Source organism: Embiotoca jacksoni, unplaced genomic scaffold, assembly GCF_022577435.1.
Source record: "Embiotoca jacksoni isolate LCO1_2020_lvr unplaced genomic scaffold, fEmbJac1.0.p SCAF_7, whole genome shotgun sequence".
Taxonomy (NCBI): domain Eukaryota; kingdom Metazoa; phylum Chordata; class Actinopteri; family Embiotocidae; genus Embiotoca; species Embiotoca jacksoni.
This window is the reverse complement of record NW_027185425.1, coordinates 9,026,254-9,048,886: the sequence shown is the minus strand read 5'-3', so window position 1 is coordinate 9,048,886 and position 22,633 is coordinate 9,026,254. Positions and strand designations below refer to the sequence as shown.

Genomic DNA, 22,633 nt, shown 5'->3' with positions numbered 1-22,633 from the left:
ATAAAACACACACGTTCTTTAAACTCCACTCCAATGACCGTGAAAGCACTTTGGTCCCCTCGCTGAATGGTTATTTGATGACTATCTTCTACTCTGAAGTGAGTCCACACCTTGATGGAAAGGTAGATTACCCTCTCACTTTCTCTCGGGGAAATTATGGATTAGCCTCTACTTTCTCTCAAAACTCTCCAACTGCTGCAACAACATTAACATTTGATATTAAAAGCATATTTTCTCTCTCTGATTCTGATTTCGCCTCTCTCTTCATTATCTGCAATCTCACAAGTTTGCCTTTCATTTTGTTTCCCTTCATCAGCTCTTCATCTTATTCTTTCCCTCTTCATATTCTCGTGTTTTCTTTTTGGTCTGTGATAGAAAAATAATCATTTCGCTTTGGTAACTCTTGTTGAGCCTATTGGCACTTGGTGAATCCACAAAGAGCACAAGTCAGCTCCGCAGACATTTGCAAAAACACGACCTGGTACTAAACACGTACAGTTGTATACTGCTGTTTTTTTTTTACTTGCATGTGTCTTTCCCCCCCTCCCCCCCCCCCCCCCCTTCAAGTTCAACATGTACTGTCTTTCTCTCATCTTCTCTAAGTCTCTCAGTCACGTTCATACAAGCTCAATTACAAGCCATTTGCCCTACCTTTTTCTGTTTGCTGAAACATTAGCCAATGCAGCCAGTATGCAAGTAAAGTCTTTCTTGTTCTTCTCAGTCACCATATAAGGGAAAAAGTCGTACCAGGTCTTGGCAAACAGGCAGATTCCGGACTCTGTGACTTTAGTTTGTTTTCAGCATCTTAAATACTGTTTTTCAAGTTTTATTACTTCTTGTGAACATCCAGAAATGGCTGCGGTGTTCGGCCCAGAGGTGCTTTGATAGTGTCGTTGGCACGACGGCAGTAGGTGTTTTTGATCATCTTGCATAAATAGTTTCCATTATAAAAGGGTTGCTCCTCCATCTTTCGTTATCCCAGGTTATTCCCCATCTGTTACAGGGATGACAAGGAAATCATTTGAGTATGTCTGTCCTGGATCTTCTCCTTCTCTCTACGGTCAGAATTGTGATGTGCGATAGTTGTAATAGACTTCTGCTGCATATAAAACAATAAACATTAGCCCGTCCACCAACATTTATTTTCACGGTTTAAAATCAGACACTATATCAAACATTCATCTGCCAGTGTTTGGGAATAAAAGCTGCTTTCTATTATATAAACATTATTATTTCTGCAGTTATGCAGAATGTGTGGAAAAAACATTATGACACATATACAGTATTTGTCAACATACATTTAAACGGCTTTTGCATTTTCAAACTGACTGAATGAAGGTTTAATTAAAAATAGGATAAACTAAACGAATTCCTAAACGTGGTTTAAACACATTTGATCAGTTTTACTTTTTAAGAAAGCTGCAAAGAGCCCGTTCTTTCACATTTTTCTTATATAATTGCTGTACCTGTTCTGGAACAAGTTCACTTATACTACTGCATCTGATCAACTCTTAACAATCAAATGAATTTGATCTTTATATTTCGGACTCTTTCTAATGTAATCTCTGACTCCACTCGCATGCCTTTACTACTTGATTTGTTTTCACCTAAAAGTATTTTTGTTTTGGCTCATATGTCTTTCCCATCTACGCTGCAAACATCGCCCTTGGAGTGATAGACTACCTCAAAACGGCTGTAGACCTTCTTCTCCTTCCTCAGGCTCTCGATCCTCTTCAGCAGTCCCTCCCGCTCCTGGTTGGCTCCCGGCGCTCGCGTAAATAGACTCTTCCTTATGGAGTTCTGTCTCTCCAGTCCTTTTTCTCTGCCATCACTTTCTCTGTCCCCTCCCTTTTCCTCTCCTCCCTGACGGTTCTTCTGGCTGTTGGCGGAGATTTGCTCCAGAATGACTTTGGTGTCATCGCGTAAGTTGCTACTGAACAAAACGGAGCTGCCTGCGGCCTGGTAGCGGGATGTGACCGAAGTCCCAGTCGATGTCTTATGGTTAGTAGTGGTTTGATCGGCAGCGGTAGACCCAGTATCTTTAGCTGATGAGGTCTGCTTTTTGCTTGAATCATGAGAGATTTCATCTCCTGAGGTTTTCTTTTCTTTATCCTTCGGTCCCAGGATTCCCTTTAGCCTTTGAGTCTGCTTCTTGAGGAAGTCGAGTGTCTTGCCTTCACCCTTTCCCTCACCAATTGTGTTGATAGATGTATTGGATCCCATGACCTTGTGCAGTCCTTCCTTTGAGTCATCACGTGGCACAGTCGAAGAACTCTGAGACCGGTTCTTTTTCAGTTCACTCTTCTCTGCATCTGTTGCATCTGTGGCTAGAGTCTCTTCCCCGCAGGAGATGCGACGAGGATTCAGTCCTTTAATCTTCGCAGGATCCCTCTTGAAGATCTTAGGTGAAGGAAGAGGCTTTAGCGACTTGAATATATCTCTCTTTTGACCTTCTGATGCCTGCTCCTCTTTATGAGGTTGCGATGTCTCTAAAGGCTTCAGGGAGCTTGCAGAAGGCTTCGCAGAGCCTGTTAGTGGTTTTAATGAACTAAATGGAGTTCTACGAGTGAGCTCTGCCAATTTTGCTGAGATGTCTATCTTTTTTGGTTCAGGTTCTGCCGAAGTGAGCGAGACAGTTGGGATTTTTAAAGTTGTTGAAGTGTTGAGCGGAGGTTTATCAGAAAGGTCTGGCTTTTTTTCAGCCGGCTCTGGGGCTACTAGCGATGACCCTGTCTCCATTTTTGAGGCTTTTCTCTTGGCAGCCAGTTCTTGGAAATACTGCAGTCGACTGGCTGGGTCATTCATGTTCACAGTTGACGATTGTGTGACTTCAGATTTGTCGACAGTTGGTGTCGTCTTTACTTCTTCGTTGGTTTTCGGAGGTTTCTCTTCAATCTCATCTTTCAAACGTGTCTCCTTTTCCTCTTTCAGTTGGTCTTTCTCTTTTTCTTCTTCCTCTTTTTCCTTTTCTTTTTCCTCAGGTTTCTTTCGCCACTCGTAAGGCTCACGAGACAAAGACCTCCTCTTCTGTAGGATCTGGGCCACAATCGAGGAAGTGCGTAAAGTGTGTAACTCTTCATCTTCCTCTGTGGCTGGTTTTAGACCTAAACTACTACTGTGCATCTCTGCCTTTGAAGATGAGAATATAAGTGAGGAACGCAGACGAGAGCTCCGTTGAAGGAGAGGGTTAACACGCGAGCGGAATGATTCATGTTTGGACAGAAAGAGATCTTGATTCTCCTCCGTCACCTCCTTCTGCACCTCCCTCTCTTTTTTCTCCAGGACAGATGACTTAAAATCACCGAATGAGGGAAGCAGATCCTTGGTTGTTTGTGGGGCAGAGTCTTGATTTCTGTCGTCAGTTAACTTGGGCTTTCCAAAACGTGGTTTCAGGATATCTGGTCTGGGCTTGGGGGGAACATTCGGTGGCTCCTTTAGTCCAAAGCGTGGAGCTGCACTTTCAGCTGCAGTTGGTTGCTGAGATGGTGGAGGCTCATCAAATGCATCAGGCCCCATAGGTTGAATCAGGCCTTCTTCTCCACTGTCCTCATAAGTGCTAAGATAGGAGTGTATTCTCCAACTCCTCAGGCCATGCTTTACATCTGTATCTTGATCCTGTTCTTGATCGGATTGTTTGTGAAACAGTTTCTTCTCTGGAGGATGGGGCTGCGTCGGTGAGCTTTGACAGGCATACGCCTGACCTATGGTCGGCCTCTTGTGGGAGGATCCTCCTCCATACCTCCCCGCTGGAGGTGGTGCCTGGTGCCCTTCGAGTCCTCCCAGGTCCTCAGATGAAAAGTAGTCTCTGCCATAGTTTCCAGGGGGAGGCTCCAGATCTGAGCGACTGCCTGAGTCTGAATACTGGTCAATGGAGAGGTGCGGAGGACGACCTCGGAGTGTGTCGTAGTGTCCATGGCCAGAACCCGGACCAGGTCCCTCATTGTAGTAATGGCTGCTTTGAGTCTGCTCTCTGTCAAGAAAAACACATTAGATTTGATTTGTTTCTCTATAAATTCATAGTTATGTATAACAGTGACAAATAATGACATGTAATGACATAGGTTGTGATGATTTTGTATAATCCTGATCTCAAGCAGTAAGTACTAAAGGGGTAACTACCTGTGGAACTCTGTCTCATCCAGATTGTTCATGACCCTGTGCTTCATGTATTGCCTTGAAGATGAGTAGTTTTCCTGGGTTCCTTCTGCATAGCTGTGCCTTTTGAAGCCACTGCTACTCATCTCCATCTGCCGGGACACTATGGATCTCCCCTGCTCCAAGAACGATTGCTGCAGACGAAACTGTTGCTGTGAATACTTCCCAATTGTAATTCCTGGCGCAGGTTCAATGGTGTGACGAAATGGTTCGCTCCTCCTGAAAGGATGTGCGGGGTTCCGATCAGAGTCTCCGTACGGGAAGGAGGAGGGAAGCTCAGGCTGCCTTCGGTGACCTAAGGGGGTACGCAAAGACTGGGTCCTCTTCAAACCAAACTGGCTGCTCAAGTAACTGCTGGTGCTGCCATACTCAGGGACAGCAAGTGCTCCATTGGACGGGTCAATGACTAGAGGCTCTGACTGAGCAAAGAGAATACGAAACTCCTCATCAAAGGTGGCAACCAGCTCTCCGAGGAAGAGGTGGGCGATGCAGCGGTGGATCTTCTCATAGGACCACATGAAACTAGAAGAGAAGAAAAATAAGTATTGTCATTTACAGAGTAAATGTGATCAGCTTTGCAACTATATTTAGCACCATTAAATGACTCACCTGTAGTTCCCACTGAGTACAGCCGTGCAGTCAGCCAACAGGAAACGATCTTTCACCTGCCCTTTAAATGATTTCCCTGTCCTGGAATAATATGGTATTCCTGCCACAGTCCTCACACGCATATTCTGTGAAACCAGAATTGAAACCGTGTTAGAAACATCTAAAAGCCTGAGTGAAAATTATGTTATAACTAAATAACATCACAAACGCCACAGGAGAGATGACTCATTTGAGAAAATGAAATAAAAAGGCAAACTCACATGTATTAAGTCCAAGTTGACTTTGCAGTTGATGACCATAGAGACAAAGTGATGCACTTCTTGCTCATCCAGTAAAAGGTAAACGGCAACGTGGCGGGTTGTTGCATCCAAGAGGTCAGCAAAAATGTCAACATCTGTGAACATGTCCATCACCACGGCAATAACCTGCAGCAGAAGCCAAACACTACAAAGTTAGGTACAGTTTGCGCAGCGTAATGTGACTTTTGTTCGTTGTGGTGGCGGGGTGTGATTAGCTCAGCTGCAGGGGGTAGAGAGTGGGAGGAGAGGTTCAGGGAACGGTGCCGGGAAGGTGTAATGAGCACAGCTGAGCCAAATGTGGACTGATGAGCTCTCCCCTATAAAGGGAGCAGGGATAAGGAGGATGGAGGAGAGCGTTGGCACAGAGACAGTGCTGTGTGGTCAGGGCAAGTAAAAACATTGATACCCGAACGTGTGACTGAGCGAGTCATCTGTGTCCAGGAGAAACCCCGGTAGCACAGACATTCCTACATTTGTCTAGTTTTATAATTATTTTGTTGCCTGGCAGCTGTTAACTCGCGGTTAACTTAATGTGATTTAAAATTGCAACACCTGAACATTTACAGTACATCACCAGAGAGAACTTTGGCAGTGACACCTGTTGATTGTGTTTATTAATAATAGAAGATAAAAGTACAGAACATAATGATTGTGCACAAGTTTGTGGTGCTTTAGATGGGATTGCGTAAAGGTTTCTCCTGAAAGTGTAAAAAAAAATTAGGACATTAAGACTAATTTATTTACAAACATTATTAACGTATTAAAAAAATACAGGGAAAAAAACACTAAGTAAGATAAAGTGTGTCTCTAAAGTGTGGCATTTAGGCAGAAAAAACACCAAGTCTATTTTATTCCTCATCTCCATATCTCAAAATGAATACATATACATGTATATACTGTGCATTTTATATTTTATATTTTTTACTGCTATTTTACTGCTATTTTATTGCTTTTCTATTATTCTATTATTATCTTATTACTTCTGTATGCTGCTGTAGTGAAAAAATTTCCCCTCGGGGATTAATAAAGTAACTACCTAACCTAACCTAACCTAACCAATAACACCTCTGAACAAAATAAGTGATACAAACTGCACATTAAACTACACTCGATGTATCAGAAAGACAGTGTAGGTGAATCTCGACTAAATCTACATAATGTACGTTGTATAGACAGACTAATGACTCATTCTTTAAACCGCTTAATGCCTGAGCTTAAGAGGCACTTTTGTCTCTAAGTTTTGTCGGAGTACGAGTGACAGACACGCAGTCTTTAAACACACAGAAAAATGAAGGACAGATAAAGACATGACTTGCCACACCGACAGGTTTGGCTACATGTCATGTTTGGCGGCTAAATGTCTGTTCATCATATTTTTAATTCAGCTAAAGGTCAACTAGTTAGAAACACATCTGAAAGTGGCAAAGTGAGCAGAGGCAGATAGAAATTGAAATTAAACTAAAAACAGGCAGCCCCTTATCTGAGAGAGATACCACTTAGCTTGTACAGTACATGCTGATACAACAGCAACAGGATACTGATATATCAATTTATTACATCATAGGTGCACCCACCCACTTTTGGAACAGAAAAAGTGCTGTATGTGCGTAAAAAATACCTGTGCAGCATATTTGTGTTTACACTTTGAATATGTGCATTTATGAATGGTAATTTTCAAATACCTGCTGAAAGCAAACCAGATGTGCATGTTTTAACACATTTACCTGTTTCCTATCCCTCTCTTTTACTTACTTGGCGTGCATTCTTGATGAGTCTCCTGGCCTGCTCCTTGATGCTCGGCATGTCAGGGTCGCAGGGGTTGACCAGAGTGGTGACCTCCGTGGGCCCCATGAAGCTGTGCTGTGGCAGTGGCCAGCCCAGGTCCAGCCCCGGGGCAGCCATGTCGGACTGCACTGGCCAGTAGGTGTCGGAAGAGCCATCAGCCTCAGGACCGCCCTCGTGGTATGTCAGCTCTGGGACGCCCGAGGTTTGGTTGGGCGCCTGGATTGTGGACTTGATGAATTCAATTTCCGGCTGTGCCAGGAAACCGACCACATCCGCGACCTGGAGGAATTCATAGTAGCCCTGATGTGACAGGAAATAGACAAGGTCAGTAGGTCACGAAACCATCGTATATGTCTTTTTATACAGTAGATATAAATAATAAGAAAACAGAAGTGTTACCGGAACGTCCTTTTCGATCAGAGCATCAATGGCAATACGATACTCCTCACGGTAGTGTGGAAGGAGGTAGTTTGGGTCAAGGGGGTTTTCACCAATCGACGAACTCTGAGACCGGTGGGCCATTGTTGCAGAGGGGTGGGGTCAAAGGTCAAGGTTCAGAGGTGAAGGAGGAATTTTAACCTCTGAAAAAAAAAAGGTCACAAAGAGTAATTAACGTCTGTACAGTCTGTTTTAGTGTTTCAACTAATTTATCAGGATCGAGTAGAACAGCAGCCATACAAATCAAAGTCACTGAGTTTTTGTGGTTGATACTTAGTACTAATAACTTTGGGTGGTGAGAGGAAGGGCTCTTTGTGTCAGGATACATAAACAGCCAGATTAACTATAACCACTTTCACAAAGCATCAATTGTTGTTGAGTCAAAGCCAGTTTAATGAAACATCTTTCATATTATCACAGATATATTCCAGCAGACGTTAACAGTTGCGACAGATATTAACGAACAGATTTTCTGTCATAGATGACAGGTCTCGGAGTTCATGCAGTCGAGCAGAGGAATACACAGATTCATTATTTATTTTATGAATTTTAAATGTATTCTCGTTTGAGGTTGATGGTTTACTTACAATATATTATTGTCGTTAAAATTCATGTGTGTCACTTTTTCAAACTAAAAACAAATCATGACATTATGTGGCATATCATGTTTGGATGAGAGGAATATACACAAATAATTATAAGACAAAATATCAGATCTTTTGTACAATGCATCATCTGATGTTTTCTGTAATGTAAGTGCAACTCACGGTATTGTGTGTACAATCTATATTTATAGTCTACAGTATTTCACTTTATACTTAAAGATAAAAACAATAAACATGGTGGATTAAGAGTGCCAAGTGCCCATGTCTTGTGCCATTAGAGCTGTATTCAAACACCAGTGATTAACTGAAATCCAATCTGGCTTGTAAGAAACCTGTACATAAAAGTAAGAATAAAGCAAAACAGCAGGATAAAGAGAATACAATGAAAGGGAGTGAGAGAAGAAAGTCAGAGGAGAGAAAATAGAAGAGTAAGGGAGAGGTGGGGAAGGCACAACGAGGTTTATAGTAGGCAGGTTCTTTCATATCTCTGCTGAGTAAACTTGTCATGCCGGTGCGTCACACTTCATGTTACTACTTATACCTAATCATAAAAAAATCTGTCAGTTATGAAATGCAGATTGATTTAGAAGGGCATGATGAGTACGCGGTTAGATATGCCTTAACTTGAACTGACTTTAAGGTAGTGACAGGAACACAACATTTTTTTGTGCATGAATGAGAAGGGGAACGCGAATGTACTCGCATATGTTGACGAGTTAATTCATTAAATAACAACATTCTCGCTTCAAAACCTAAAAGAGACACCATGCCACAACCAGACAACCAGACAAGAAAAATCACACATGACCATTGACTATTAATCAACGAATCCTTCAGTCCATAAAGTAAAACTTGCATCAAAAAGCTTCTTCTGTTTGACCAACACACTAAAACCCTAAATATATTCAGTTTACTATCATAGAACAAAACGTTAAGCAGCATAGCATTACAACCAGGAAGCTAGGTTGAAAAATAACTCTGACAATTGGATGATTATCAAAAAAGTGTCAAATTGATTTTTAACGGATGGATTAATTGACTAACAATGTAAAAATATATTTGGCTTTTATTATTTGGAATTATTTTGTATTTTATGAGTAAAAGATCAGGGTGTGTAACCTGGGGTCTGTGGGAGAAAGTGGGTTGGTCTCTACAAGTACATGTGATGTGTTTTCTGTAATCCTCCAGGGACACTTCAAAGACTGGTGTTGAAAGCAGAGGGCCCAAGCCTTCACCCTACAATCACTGGGAGAACCCCAGTTTCTCAGCGGCCTGGTGAGTCATCGAGTAGCCTGGTCTGGCGTAGCCTGGGGATAGCTTGCAACAGTCTGATGTGTGGTGATTCATCTGCTGGCAAAATGGCTGACATCCTGTTTCCTTTCTCATTTTCAGCCACTGAAATTAAGCCTTTGTGGTGTGCTGTTGCCCTGCCACGTTCCATAGAGGGCAGGGAGGCATGTTATTCGCATATGCTTGTTAACGTGGAATAGTTTCCTCCAGCCCAGCTTTTAAAATAGAAGAATCAAAAGTATTTGGAACTGTTTTCTTCTTTTAATTGAAGTAATCTGCTGCAGCAGTGTGGTCTTTGATCTGTACACAGTTGAACTGTCCTGAGGTTGCAGTAAAGTCAATACCTGAGGACTTGCAATGACAACTACAAACAGATGTGCACTTGCCTGCACTCGTCATGATGTGTGCTCTTCAGAAAAGCAGCTCACCATTTGTGACGACACAACAACAGCCAAAAAACAGTAAGTGCCCTTTAAATAGCTAAATAATTACTGTTATTGTCTTTCAGTAATGTAAAAAGGTGAGAAAATAGACGAGACAGTCCATCACAGTTTGCAGAATTCAAGGTGATGTCTTAAAGTTCGAACATATTTAGTTTACCGTCACTTTTGATCAAATAAAGCAGCAAAAAAAAGAAACACTCCGAAATATTGTCAGTAAACCAAATTGAGCCTGAGATGAATATGAGCTCAACGGTTGACTCATGTGGCACGAAACAGAGCCTTGGGGGTTTCTTCTTGTTCACCCTCCTCACCTCTGGGTCTCTGCAAAGTGAGACAACAGAGGAATAACACACTGTAAGAAGCATGACACGTTTTTCTCCACTTCACCTGGCGGACTGGTAGGATGTTCAAACAAATACTGCGGCTTTGTTTGTTGTTATAGCAACTGCAGAAAGTAACAAACTGCAGAAAGTGACACATGATGATGAGAATCTGTCTCTACGCTCCTCCCTAAACCAGAAAGCTTTCTGTTGGCCATTAAGGACGAGGTTGCACTAAATGTACTGTAAACAAAGCCAGTCTGAAACACTACACCAGCACCGGGCAAGGCGGGCAGACTGCAGCTTCTCAAGGCTGGTAGACCATATATTCAGATGTGCCAAACATTGGCCATTCTCAGCATTCCTGAGTGAACACTGACATGAGATGCGAGAGAGAAAACGGTAAGTGAAGAGCCGAGGGAGGGAACAGTTTTATCTGTCCCGACATGTGAATCAGAGAAATAAGCCTGAGGAGACACAAACTATCTGGAACGAAGTCCAAAAAAACATCTTCATTCTTCCTGATTTTTCTCTCTCACATCTGAACACACCTCACTGAACAAACACTGCGATTGATCTGGCATTCCTCTTTGGTCAGTTCATTTTGTGTGAAAATTCAATGTGAATTCAGTGCGAGAAGAATACCTGAAAACAGGTTTGGAGGGATGAGCCAGTAATCTCCTGATGCTCCTGTCAGGACATTTCAGTGCCTCTTTTTACACAAACGAAGATAAGTGCAAACACAGAGCGACGCTCGTCTCATCACACCTCAACGCAGCTGCTGAATGCCACACAAAAGACAGCTAAAGGCCAGATGAATGCCTACTGTATGTGAGAAGACAATTCGGCACGTATCCTCCCTTTTTCTAGCAGCACAGCAGCACTGCTAGAAAAACAGGTCCTCTGAGGTCCCCGTCATCTGTTCCAACTGCCTTAAGGCCTGCGGTCACCTTGAATGGAAAACCACGCAGTATAAAGGCATGAAAATATTTCCACCCTTCTCTCTTCAAACAAGCACAACATTGCTCGTACATGAATTGCAACACCTTTACAAACGTACTCTGACCTTTTGTAACGTATACAATGCAAACAAACCTATGAATGGGATGCAGCCTTGGCCATATGGCTAGTGTGACAAGATGAAATCTAAAATAAGAACGGAGACAAATACCATAAAAAAGCTGGCACTACAAACTTTCCCCCTCAAATTATAACCACATGTTGGACTATTCCTGCGCAGTGAGTCACTTTGAATGAACCGAGGAAAAGCTTGTGAAGGTGAAGTTTAAATCAATGCATTGCTTGTTTGGGAAAAAGCTGCAAACAAAATTGTTACTGCATGTGTAATAAAGATATTACAGCTGATAAAGTATGCTCTACTCGCCAAGACTTCCTCTACAGACAAAGCTGATTATAGCATACTGATTTCAAGGCAACAGTGGTGTGTTATCATCTTAAGTTAGCCTAATGACAGCGACAGATAATGCATACAGTGTGGCATTGTTCAACCAAGGCCTTTAGACACGCTAGTAAAGGTGTCTCAGGCTTTTCAAGGCTTATTTATGTACGTCTACGCACAACACAATCTGAAACCATGTTATTTTCTCCAAATATTTGTTTGTTTGTTTTTCTCTCCCCTGAGTGACCTCAAAGGAGCGGGAAGAGAGCGGCACAGGTTGTCTGTGGCAGCCAACACGGAGCCCTCTGTGTGCGCAAGGAACTGAAGCAACAATACTGTCCAGGTTTTGCAACGCACAGCTGCTACCTGGATGCTCTGGAAACAGAATAGAATAGAATAGAATAGAATAGAATAGAATAGAATAGAATAGAATAGACACTCTTTGACGATAGGACATAAATAGGTTTCAGTTATTAAACAGGAAAAACACAGTAAAACAAAGCAATTAGAATAGAACGGAATAAAATAAAATAGACATAAAACTGTTTGAAGATGAGACATAATTAGGATCCAGTTACAATAGAATAGAATAGAATAGAATAGAATAGAATAGAATAGAATAGAATAGACGCTCTGAACAAATAGTTCTTTGTCCCAAATGTCACTTGCACAGTTCGTTTTTATTTCCCCTTCGTACCTCCTCACGTCGCTGCAGAACTTGTCTCCTCTCTCCTCTTTGTACCGACGGTAATCGCTCTCCTCCCGGTGAAACCACCGATGTGCGTCTCCCTCTCGTCCGTGCGTCACATTCCTCAGCTCGGACAAGAACTCCACCCTAACCCCCCTCCTGGTGCGAACCCTCCGCGGCCAACCAGCAAAAGAAAAGCGAGGCGAAGGCAACGCGGACTCCGGGCCCGGGCTGAGCGCTCCTGTCGGCGGTGTGTGAACGTCCGGAGCCGCCGCCACTGTTGAACAGAGTTGCGCGGTGAACGAGGAAGGAGCGGGGCGGCTCCTGTTGAGGCAGGGCTTTCCCACCGGCGAGACTCCTCCCAGGTCAGTTGATCGTTTTGAACAGAGGTCCGTTGAAAGTTTCCTCCCCAGGTTCACATTTCAAAAGTGGCCTTTACATCACGGCTGCTAATTCGTGTTTGATCTATAGCCTTCAGAATTCACAAGAGCTTTCACCAAACTCCAGCTCAAAACTGTTTCCGCTTTCATTTTTGACCTTCGTGCCATTTTGACCCAAGATAGATAGATCAACGGTCTTTTCATTTCTCCTCTTGCACGAACTCTCAAGTTTTTGTCTTGTTTTTGTTTTGTAATCTTGTTGTGTTGTTTCTCCTGGAATTGTCTGCATTGTTCTGACTGCTTAAGTTTCTGTGTACTGAGAGATTTTGCTGCATTAAAGTGCAGCACTTCACTGCAATCGCCTAAAGTGCCCCTCCCTTTTTTTAATCAAAGATTATATGTACAACAACAGGGCAGTCTGTCAAACCTTTAAACAATATACAAACGTGGTTTCTGTGGAGACTGTTCCCATTTGAGACATTCTGTAAATGAGTCACCTGCTGTTTCTCTCAATTGCAAAACACTTGTGCTAAATCAACAGACTCCAGCAGTTCCCTTTTCTATATGAATCTTATATCAAACTGCTGCCGGCTGCTCAGCTGCTTTTTTTTTCCCTTCTTAAATATGGGCTGGATTTGTGAGGCTTGTTCTGCTGAAGGCCTGCATGGTGCGGTTTAATTTACCACACTCAGCTCCAGGGTCGCTGTTTGTCTGCACGTATATAACCTATAGGGAATGGTGGATTTAGCAGATCTTTCTCATGCTCATAGCCAAATCCTGAAGGGTTATTGAACATGTTCTGCTGATTGTGTAATATTAAGAAAACGACTTCATTCTCAATCCTGTCTCTGTCTATATTTGCCTTTTCTTACGCCACTTATATTTTTGATTCTCCCTTCCTGTAGAACACTGACAAGCGCACCAGCAGTAAACACATCAGTCAAGGTGTAATGCAGGTAAGTATACACCACTGTGTGTGTCTGTGTGTGTGTGTGCACTTTATATGGGTTGTCCTTTGTACTGCAATGTATTTATCACATAGAACACACCTTGTTTGATAGGCCTCTGATAGCACAGACTGATGAGTGTGTGCTCAGTCCTCCCAAGGGTGTGCCTCCTGTTTGGATGTCTGCCTAAGCATCAATGCCCTAATCTGCTATACACACACACACGCACGCACACACACACACACACACACACACACACACACACACACACACACACACACATACACACACTCTACGAAGCCATATTTCTGAGCTCTCACTCTGCCCGTTTCCTAATATCCAATTCATGCAAATGTGTAAATGTGTAATGATAGAGATATGAAATAAGAGTCTGTGTTTGTGTACAGCTGTGTGAATGCCACGACATGACAATGACGGTGCGCAAAAATAAAACACAGAATATTTTGTGAAATAATAACTGATGAAAGAAGTATGAGTGCCAACAGAGAAAGTACCACAAGCCTCTGCTCACATGTAGATGCTCTGATAACAAACACTAGCAGGTAGAGAGACGCTGAAACGCAGGGTGCGCCCGCTCCAAGGAATGTGCTCAAGGCATCTTACCACACCCAACCTCCTTCTCGCTCGTTCTCTCACTCTGTCTGTCTCTCTCTCTGTCTCTCTCTCTCTCTCACACTCACGCACACTCTCTGTCCTCCTCCTTCAGCCTCTCTTTCCCTGTTCCCCTCCCTCTCTGAGTCACCTGGCAGCCTTATGAACAGGTATGCAGGTCCAGGCAGGAGGGAAATCCTGACATGCATCTCAACACACCTGGCCTGAGGAGCGTGTCATGAAGGGATATTTGAATTCAAACAAGCTTTATTGACAAGGCTGCTAGAGTTCGTTGCTGACTGTGCAGTTCAATGTGGGTTAAAATGCAGTGGGTTTTACTTATTCATATTTTTGCCAACTACCTACATGTGCTGCACGATGTGCTGTAGTCATACGGAACAAGCTCTGCAACCTGTCGAGGTTTGTCAGATTTATTCAGTAATCACCTTTTACACAGAGACGATAAAGTCCTTTAGATAAATAGAAGAAAATCATTAGATTGAAATTTTAAAAGCAAACACATAAAGATATATTTAAATAGAATAAATCAGATATAAATGTACATAAAAATATAAACAGGTAAATTACAAATAAAAGTAAAATGCATTTGAATTTATATAGCATTTCATAGTAGAACATAATATTAGAATTTCATAATTATTATTTTCATGGTTATTAATAGTGTCTTAGTGCATTGCTGATGTATCATATTGGTACCTAATGCAGTATTGTACAACATCCCAGCAGAAAAGTCACAGTCGTCACAGTTGTACTATTCTGAGAGGCATTTCTAATATTTGGTCCACTCTACCTTTCTTCATGAGGTTGGGCAAAATATTCCAAACACCAATTCAAAAACTCCACAAAAGCAATAATGACCACTAAATAAAAAACAAACAAACCTGAACATTAAAGCCATCATGAATGTAGGATTTACTGCCGGACTGTTGTATTAGAGTGCGTTAGCTTTAGTTAGGTGAACCTAATAAACTGACAACTGATTGTATTGTGATAGGTGTTGAACACTGTGTCATCTTTCTCTTTGTATAAGGTCATGTTTTAGAGAGAAAAGTGAGATGTATGAGACAAAACCCGGGTGATTCTTCTGGGAATCGACACTGGCTCAATGGATCTGGAGTCACAAAACACAGACAAGTTGCAAGTTGCAGGCCCATTTCATTTCAGAACACGTTTTCGTCCACATCATGCGTGTCCATAACTCCATAACTGATGAACCTTTCGTCCCCGGGTAAATTGAATCACAATTTTCTCGCATCAGCAGAAATTTCCTTTAGTGATGTAGAGCAGCAACACAAAGATGTTACTCTGAGTGAGTGTGCTCTTTTTTGTCTCTCTTTCTTTGTCTGTCTCTGACCTGCATCTCTGTGTCCCTGTGAGCTTTCCCAGCATGCTTTTCTCACGCTGTAATGTCACACCTGAGTATAAGGTGACTCTCTGGAGCCCAAGGCTTTGAGGTCATCTTTACACCAGTGTGCCGGGCGGAAAGGTGCACACACACGTTCAGCACTATACAGTATAGGTGGTTGTTTAAGGGGTGGAATTTTTATGCTGTATTTCTGTTGAGTACGTCGTACGTACAGCGTATGTCGAGTCTCATGCAAATGAAACGACATGCATTCCCTTTACCGCCCACTATATAATGATTTATAGTCCGTTTCTTCTGTCTGCATCATGTGAAGGTTTTTCATTTGTTTTTACAGAATAAGATAATTAGTTAGTTAATTAGTTAGGCAAAACAGTAAAACACGATCCTCAAGATGTAAAACAATACTGTCAGAATTTACATGTGTGTGTGTGTGAGTTTGTTTGTTTGTTTGTGTGTGTGTGTGTGTGTGTGTGTGTGTGTGTGTGTGTGTGTGTGTGTGTGTGTGTGTGTGTGTGTGTGTGTGTGTGAGTGTGTAACTGAGAGACCAGATTATATAATTGCTTTTCTTTTTTTACAACAGATACACTAAAATAATCACTGTCAAGTACTTCTAATTCAGTTTTGTCTTAGTTATGAACCTGACAAACCTGTGTGTGAGTGTGCGTGCGTGCGTGTGTATGTGTGTGTGTGTGTGTCTCTGTGCTGTTTGTATGTTTGTTTCTGCTTTAGACATCAGTTCTTCAGTACTGGGTTGGGCATTGTGGACTGTAAACAGGTCAGGTAGAAGGAAAGTCCCTGAAGAGTGTCCAAGCTTTTTCATTTGCAGTAAATGAGTGCTCATAGTGTGTGTGTGTGTGTGTGTGTGTGTGTGTGTGTGTGAGAGAGAAAAATGACATACCAGAAGCACTGCATACCTTGCACAGGTGTTGTCATTTTGATGCTATTATTACCGCTGTCATGACATGATAGAAATGATTATTGAGGAACACTGTGCATAACTGAAACCCAATTAATGTAAACAAGTCTGACTTATCAAAGCTTGACACCATCATGCTGTTACAACACATCTCGCATGACGTAATGCTTCTACCTTTTCCACGACTACTTACAGTGTAATTGATAATGATGACATCTGAAACAGAAAACAAAAAGCAAGAGCAAATTTGCAAACTGTAAAAAGAACTTCCATTGAAACAATTTTTTTTTTTTTATTATTGTTGTAGGTCATCCAATGTGTCACACATTACAAAGGTCCCAGTGAAGGCTTGGGTTTTACCTCTGGACTTTATCCAATGGGGTTGAGGTTAAAGCTACACATGCTTTTGAAGTAACTTTTGAAGTCTTAAAACAGGTTTAAGTTTGAAAAGCACTTCAGATTTACAGCGAAAGACCGCACCTGGAGGGATCCTATAGTTTTACCCTCTTTTAAAAGTAGAGAGAGGACAAAAATGTGTGTTTACACCAATAACTCTGAGGCTTGAGTGTCAAAAACGGGTTGTAAGAAGAAACACGAGACCAACCAGTGGGCAGGACTGGGAGAGGTGTAAACATGCAGCAATGTAATGATGGACATCTGCCACGAAACACAAAAGGCTGACAAAGCAGTTAAAACAAAGACTGATAAAGGCTCCAGTGTAGACGTGTGGTAAGAAGTGTGTCTCAACTCTATAAAGACAGAATCCACCTTTGTTTTTTTTCTTCTGCGTTACTCACTGAGCCTCAGGAAAAACCAGAGATTAAACTCACTGTCTCTGAAACACTTTAGTACTTTTCTCAGGTGAAGTTCTACAAACAATTGTTGTATTGTAAACGTTTTTCAGCAGATGGCCTATGTCAGGGTCATTCAGAGGGATTGTCAGGTCATCAGGATGGCCCCATGTGGTTTGGCATTACCGCTCCAGTTTCCAGTACTCAGTTATTATATGTAATTATACGGATTTATGGATGATGAAAAGCTGATCCAATTTACGAGAAATCATCTTGGTACTTGTGGCAAATCCTAAGATTCTTTAAAATACTTGTTTCCACATGTGAACCAAAAGGTGCCACCCCGTCTTCAGCACTGAGGCATGTGGCTGTGTTCGGGTGCCCTCTACCGAGCTGAACTGCTTGTGGATTAAAGGAGTAAATAAGAAGCTTTTATCGCCAACCAGTTTCACTGTTTAAGGTAAAAAAAAAAAAATAATACTCTGCATTTATATTTACACTTTTACATATTTTTTATATTGACATGTCTGACATTATTTTACTGCATTTTGTCAGTTTTGGGGTTCCCTACCTGTTTTTTAACATAGTGCCCAGCAGCTATGATATTGTTTTTGTGACTTTGCCCCCTATTGGTATCAAAACGGAAAACGAAACTGAGTTTCTAAATTAAGTTTTGTTTTCCCAAGTATCAGCTGATGTCGGGTTATAAATACAGTACAGCCTGTCAGCAAAGGGACAGTCAGAACTCGAAGACATCAAGGAGTTATCTTGATGCTCTTCAAGCACCAGACCAACAAGCAACATGAGCCATTCCTCAGGTAACTCACAGAACCTTTTGTGTGCGCTTTAATTTTGAAATTTAATTTGACACGGCAATAACGTCTCGCTGCGGCGTCAGCCTGCTTTGTTTGATTTACAGCATCGCTTACATGTTCATGTTTTATCAATGCAATTTCTTACATGAAAAAGATGGAAATTTAATCCTTTCTTTCACTTTCCTCTTTTTGCTGAGTTTGATAATTTCATTGGTGGAAAGTAACGTGAGTACATCCACTCAAGCACTGTACCGAAGTACAATTTCCAGGCATTTTACTTTAGTATTTGCATTAGATACTACGTTGTACCTTGTACTTCCACCCCACTGTATTTCAGAAGGAAATATTAAACTTGCTCCTCCAAAAAACTTATTTGAAAACTTTAATTATTTTTCAGATGATGACTTGACACTATATGTGTATGAAGTTATTTCTGTGTCTTTACTATGCAAGCAAAAAAAAACAGTTTTAAAAGTAAATTTCTTGCACTGCAATGACGTTTGTAAGTAAAAAAAAAAATACGAACCGAGAATAAAATGATTTGCGTTGCAAACAAATTCGCTCTTACAGTTTTGTTAGTTTTGGTCACAGACTTAAGAATTTTTCTTTTCAAACTAGACTTTTGGTCTACAAATTGAAAACTTTTGCTCTCGAGGAAAAAGCGCAGTAATAGTTGGATGTAGTGGGCGGGGCATACGATGGAGACGGAGTTTCTGTTGGGTTGACTTCAGCCACGTAGCATGGACACATGTTTAACTACATGGAGGTATGTTTGTGTTATATTAATCTTTTTCTATTGAAACGCTTTGGCAGCTTTAACTTTCGTTATATTTCATACTGCCAATGCCATCAGCATGTCGATCCCTGCTCGTATTACCACCGGGACATATCGTTTCCTATCCCGCTGGATGAAGAGGAAACGCTTGGATCTGTGAAAAACGAGCAGTACACGTCACTGAAAGGATCAGCACCCCTCCTGGAAAACTGCAGTTGTAATCTTAATAACTTTAACTACGTCTGAGACGGTACGTGCCGCTGGAAATGCGGGCAGCCTCCCACCATATACTGCTAACGGGACCGGCATTGACAACGTGAAATATAAACAAAGTGAAAGCCGTGCTGTCACGTTTTAAAGCATTTCGGCAGAAAAGAGTGATACAACTCAACACAGTCCTCTGCTGTCGGAGGCAGCAAGTTGTGTGTCCGCAGCCTTGCTGTGTGGGTCTGAGTCAATCCACCAATAGAAACTCTGTCTCCAGCGGATGCCCCGCCCACTACAGCCAACTAAATTTATAGGCTTTTGACTTGACAGCAAATGATTTAACTATGCAGCCAAAAAGTCTACTTTCATAAGCAAAATTCTTAATTCTGTGACCAAAACTGTAGGAGTAAATTTGCTTCCTATTTGTTCATATATTTTTACTTATGAACTTATTTTTTGATTGCAGTGCAAGAAATTTGCTTTTAAAACTGTTTTTTTTTTTTTTTTTGCTCGCATACAATAAAGACACAGAAATACTGTCATATCCTTCTAAATTACTGCAATAACTTTAGCTATTAAAATGGTTCTAACAGACACAACGGAAAAATTTTTATTTTTTTATTTTTGCTTGCATACAATAAAGACACAGAAATACTGTCATATCCTTCTAAATTACTGCAATAACTTTAGCTATTAAAATGGTTCTAACAGACACAACGGAAAATTTTTTATTTTTTTATTTTTGCTTGCATACAATAAAGATACAGAAATACTGTCATATCCTTCTAAATTACTGCAATAACTTTAGCTATTAAAATGGTTCTAACAGACACAACGGAAAATTTTTTATTTTTTTATTTTTGCTTGCATACAATAAAGACACAGAAATACTGTCATATCCTTCTAAATTACTGCAATAACTTTAGCTATTAAAATTGTTGTAACAGACACAACGGAAAATATAACAAGCTTTGAAACTGCAACACACTGCCAAACATTAAACCAGTTTTCTTTTTTATGATGTCTCACAAAAGTTAGTGTGTAGTCAGGGTCACATTTCCGATGAGTCCACCAAACATTGATTTTTGCCCCTAAACTTCTCGCGTGTTTTCATTTCACTCAATATTCAAACAATCCCAATATCTCACCAAAAATCAAAGATTAGCGAAAAAGTCTAAAAACAGAAAACAGATTTGTGTATCAGATATTTGTTTTTTCTTGTTTCCTCCCAGTAATCATCTGACGACCCTTCACACTTATCTGCTGTCCCTGGATATATAACTGAATATAAAGTAGTTCAAAGTAGCTCCACCTGCAGCAGCCACAACAGTAACATGCTGCGTACACACTGACGCTTCAGTATTAATAATCTAATGATGTCATTTATATTAATATATCAGTCAGAGGGACCAGACCTGTACTTTTATCTTAACATTTGAACTACATTTTGCTACTAATACTTCTGTTCCTTTTATTCATGCAGGACATTTTTCATCACTCTATTGATACTTTTACTTAAGTAAACCATCGAATTTTTCTCAGGAAAGAGTCTGTATTTTTTTCCATAGATGTAATCTTATTGAATGTACAGCCATCAACTTGACTTACTTTATTTTCACTCATGCAGAATGGGTTCCTTCCGTGTGGATGGACACCTTTAACGAACTGTTGTCTGATGATAGTGAGCTGGACTATGAAGACCAGTGGACTTTCAACTTTAGCTACAGACAGACAGAAAAACTTACCACGGAGGAGAGGAAGAGAGGCTGGAAGATCTCCAACCCCCATGTCCACGGAAAGTATGTATTGTTGTATATTTTTTTAAATATCCAGTGTTCATAACTTTAAAATATATAAAGTCATTGTCATTGAGAAGATAAAAAAAAATTGAAGAAAAGGAACAACAAATGTTCAACTCTTCATGATTTTTAAGTCTCCACCTTTCTGTTCACATGACTGTGCAGCTCATGATGAAATGACTGTAATAGGGTGTAAGTTAATCACAGGTCATTATATGGAAAAAAAAAAACTGTCTCTGCAGCCTGGTGAAAGAGGCACAAGTTATCCTGCTTTATGGTGACTCAGAACAGCATGTGATATTCATTTCCCCACAGGTTTCAGTGTGCATCCTGTAAAAACATTTGGTCTTCTGCACGGGTGGTGCTGTTGTTCCGTTACCGACTGCGGAGTGGCCGGGGGATAGTGATCATGCGGCCATTTGGTCAGGCATGTCGGCGTTGCAAAAACTATATGTTTTGTCTCCCTGGCGTGTCAAATACAAATGTGGAAGAGGCTTTGCTCAAGCTGTTTGCCAAAATACGGAAGAATTGCTACGGGGAGAAGGACGACAATGATATTGGATCTCAGCAGAAGAACTTTAAGCTTACCAAGCCCCATGAGAGCACCCTGTGTGAGGCCTGCCAGACGGGCATTTGCAATGAGCGTGTGGAGTAGAAGTGTGTAATAAGATTATACCAATGTTTTGTTGATACCAGTTTTTTGTTCTATATTTTGTTCCTACTAATGAAGTTCAAAGTCAGACAAAGTTTTGTTTTTGAGGTAATGATACTTATATTTCTACCCCAAATTGTATTTTTTTCCCACTAATTTTATTTGTACCGGATAAAGAATTTAGCAAAACAAATGTTCAGCTTATTAAATTATTCGAATGATTTTCACCTCCAGTGTGTTATTATTATATTAAAACCTCAGTATTAGCAATCCAATAAAACAATGGTACCCAATAGGGATCAGGCCCTCCCAATGGATTACTAAATCAGAGATCACAACCCAAAAAAGGAACAGCCACTTCAGATGTTTAGATTGTTATCTACAGTATCATACACATACAGTGCCATTAGCTAGTTGTCTGATTGGTCCCAAATTGTCACGCATGAGACATAAAACATAAAGCCCGAGTCATAATGAACTATGGTGTGGTAATCACAAAGCCCCCATCTCAACATGATGGAATCAGTCATGAAGGGACAGAATCAACAAAAACGGTCTAAATCCACTTTTCAGAAAGTTCTCAGGTGCTTGGATAAAACTGCCTGCCAAGTGCCCAAAAAAAAACTGTATGAAAGTGTACTGAGGACACCTGGTGGTTGTTTAAAAACACGATAGTTACACCAAATATTAATGTGTTGCCGTTTTTTTCCTTACTGCACTAAAATCAACTCATAAAAACTTTTTACAGAAAGACTTGCCAAAACTTTTTCACAAGCTACAACTCCTTTTGGATTATTTTCTGTTTTTTAAACATTGACATTTCAAGGAACACTCATTTTCTGCAAGTGTGGTATTTACGTCTTTTCACTTCAAAAATCCAGAAATATAAATATTTGATGCATATGAATGTATATTCTGTTTCAGTTTTTTCCAACTCTAAACCGAAGTTAAAGATATTGATAGCAATCTAGTGCTTGTTAGGTTTAAATAAACAAAGAAAAGTACACATTTTCAGTTATGTTTTCTTATTCATTTCCAACATTACACGTTTGAGTTCATACAATAATTTTTAAACTTTCCATTTGTCAAACATAGCTGTTAGAGCAGCAAATAGACAATTTTACAAAATGCTACTAAGAGAAAGCAGCTGAGCAGAAAGTGATAAATAGATGTATTCTCAATTATGAAATGCTGTCATTACTTTTATTCTTATAACAGTTCGCTTACTTTTTTATTTCTAAACAACATTTTTCAAATGTTTAATATTTTCCCCTCATTATTTCACAATTATCTTTATCTTTATTTCGCTGTGTTTTAACGC

The 22,633-nt window shown here is 40.7% G+C and overlaps 2 protein-coding genes across 3 annotated transcripts; one reads left to right on the top strand and one right to left on the bottom strand.

The window, feature by feature from the left end:
- Positions 1 to 561: 561 nt before the first annotated feature.
- On the bottom strand, positions 562 to 12,301 carry fam83hb (family with sequence similarity 83 member Hb). The gene is made up of 8 exons (XM_069176411.1): positions 12,041 to 12,301; positions 7,248 to 7,429; positions 6,816 to 7,148; positions 5,025 to 5,189; positions 4,765 to 4,889; positions 4,120 to 4,677; positions 1,684 to 3,970; positions 562 to 994 (listed from the first exon to the last, which is right to left on the bottom strand). The coding sequence occupies exons 2-8, from the start codon at positions 7,368 to 7,370 to the stop codon at positions 974 to 976; spliced, it is 3,612 nt and encodes a 1,203-aa protein (XP_069032512.1). The 5' UTR covers positions 7,371 to 7,429; positions 12,041 to 12,301; the 3' UTR covers positions 562 to 973.
- Positions 12,302 to 17,756: 5,455 nt separating this feature from the next.
- On the top strand, positions 17,757 to 21,534 carry LOC138214649 (receptor-transporting protein 3-like). Of its 2 annotated transcripts, none has more exons than XM_069176413.1 (3): positions 17,757 to 17,882; positions 20,544 to 20,660; positions 20,976 to 21,534. In XM_069176413.1, the coding sequence occupies exons 1-3, from the start codon at positions 17,836 to 17,838 to the stop codon at positions 21,313 to 21,315; spliced, it is 504 nt and encodes a 167-aa protein (XP_069032514.1). In that variant the 5' UTR covers positions 17,757 to 17,835; the 3' UTR covers positions 21,316 to 21,534. The 2 variants fall into 2 exon arrangements, with proteins under 2 accessions (XP_069032514.1, XP_069032513.1); XM_069176412.1 differs by having other exon boundaries at positions 17,774 to 17,882; positions 20,489 to 20,660.
- The last annotated feature ends 1,099 nt before the right edge of the window (positions 21,535 to 22,633 follow it).

Bases quoted from the DNA above. Each gene is read 5' to 3' on its own strand.
- LOC138214649 (XM_069176412.1), top strand. The intron at 20,661-20,975 runs GTATGTATTGTT...ATTTCCCCACAG, and splicing joins AACCCCCATGTCCACGGAAA to GTTTCAGTGTGCATCCTGTA.
- fam83hb (XM_069176411.1), bottom strand. From the start codon at position 7,370: ATGGCCCACCGGTCTCAGAGTTCGTCGATTGGTGAAAACCCCCTTGAC. The intron at 7,149-7,247 runs GTAACACTTCTG...CTGTCACATCAG, and splicing joins TGATCGAAAAGGACGTTCCG to GGCTACTATGAATTCCTCCA. The intron at 995-1,683 runs GTAGTCTATCAC...TCCCTGTAACAG, and splicing joins AGGTCTACAGCCGTTTTGAG to ATGGGGAATAACCTGGGATA.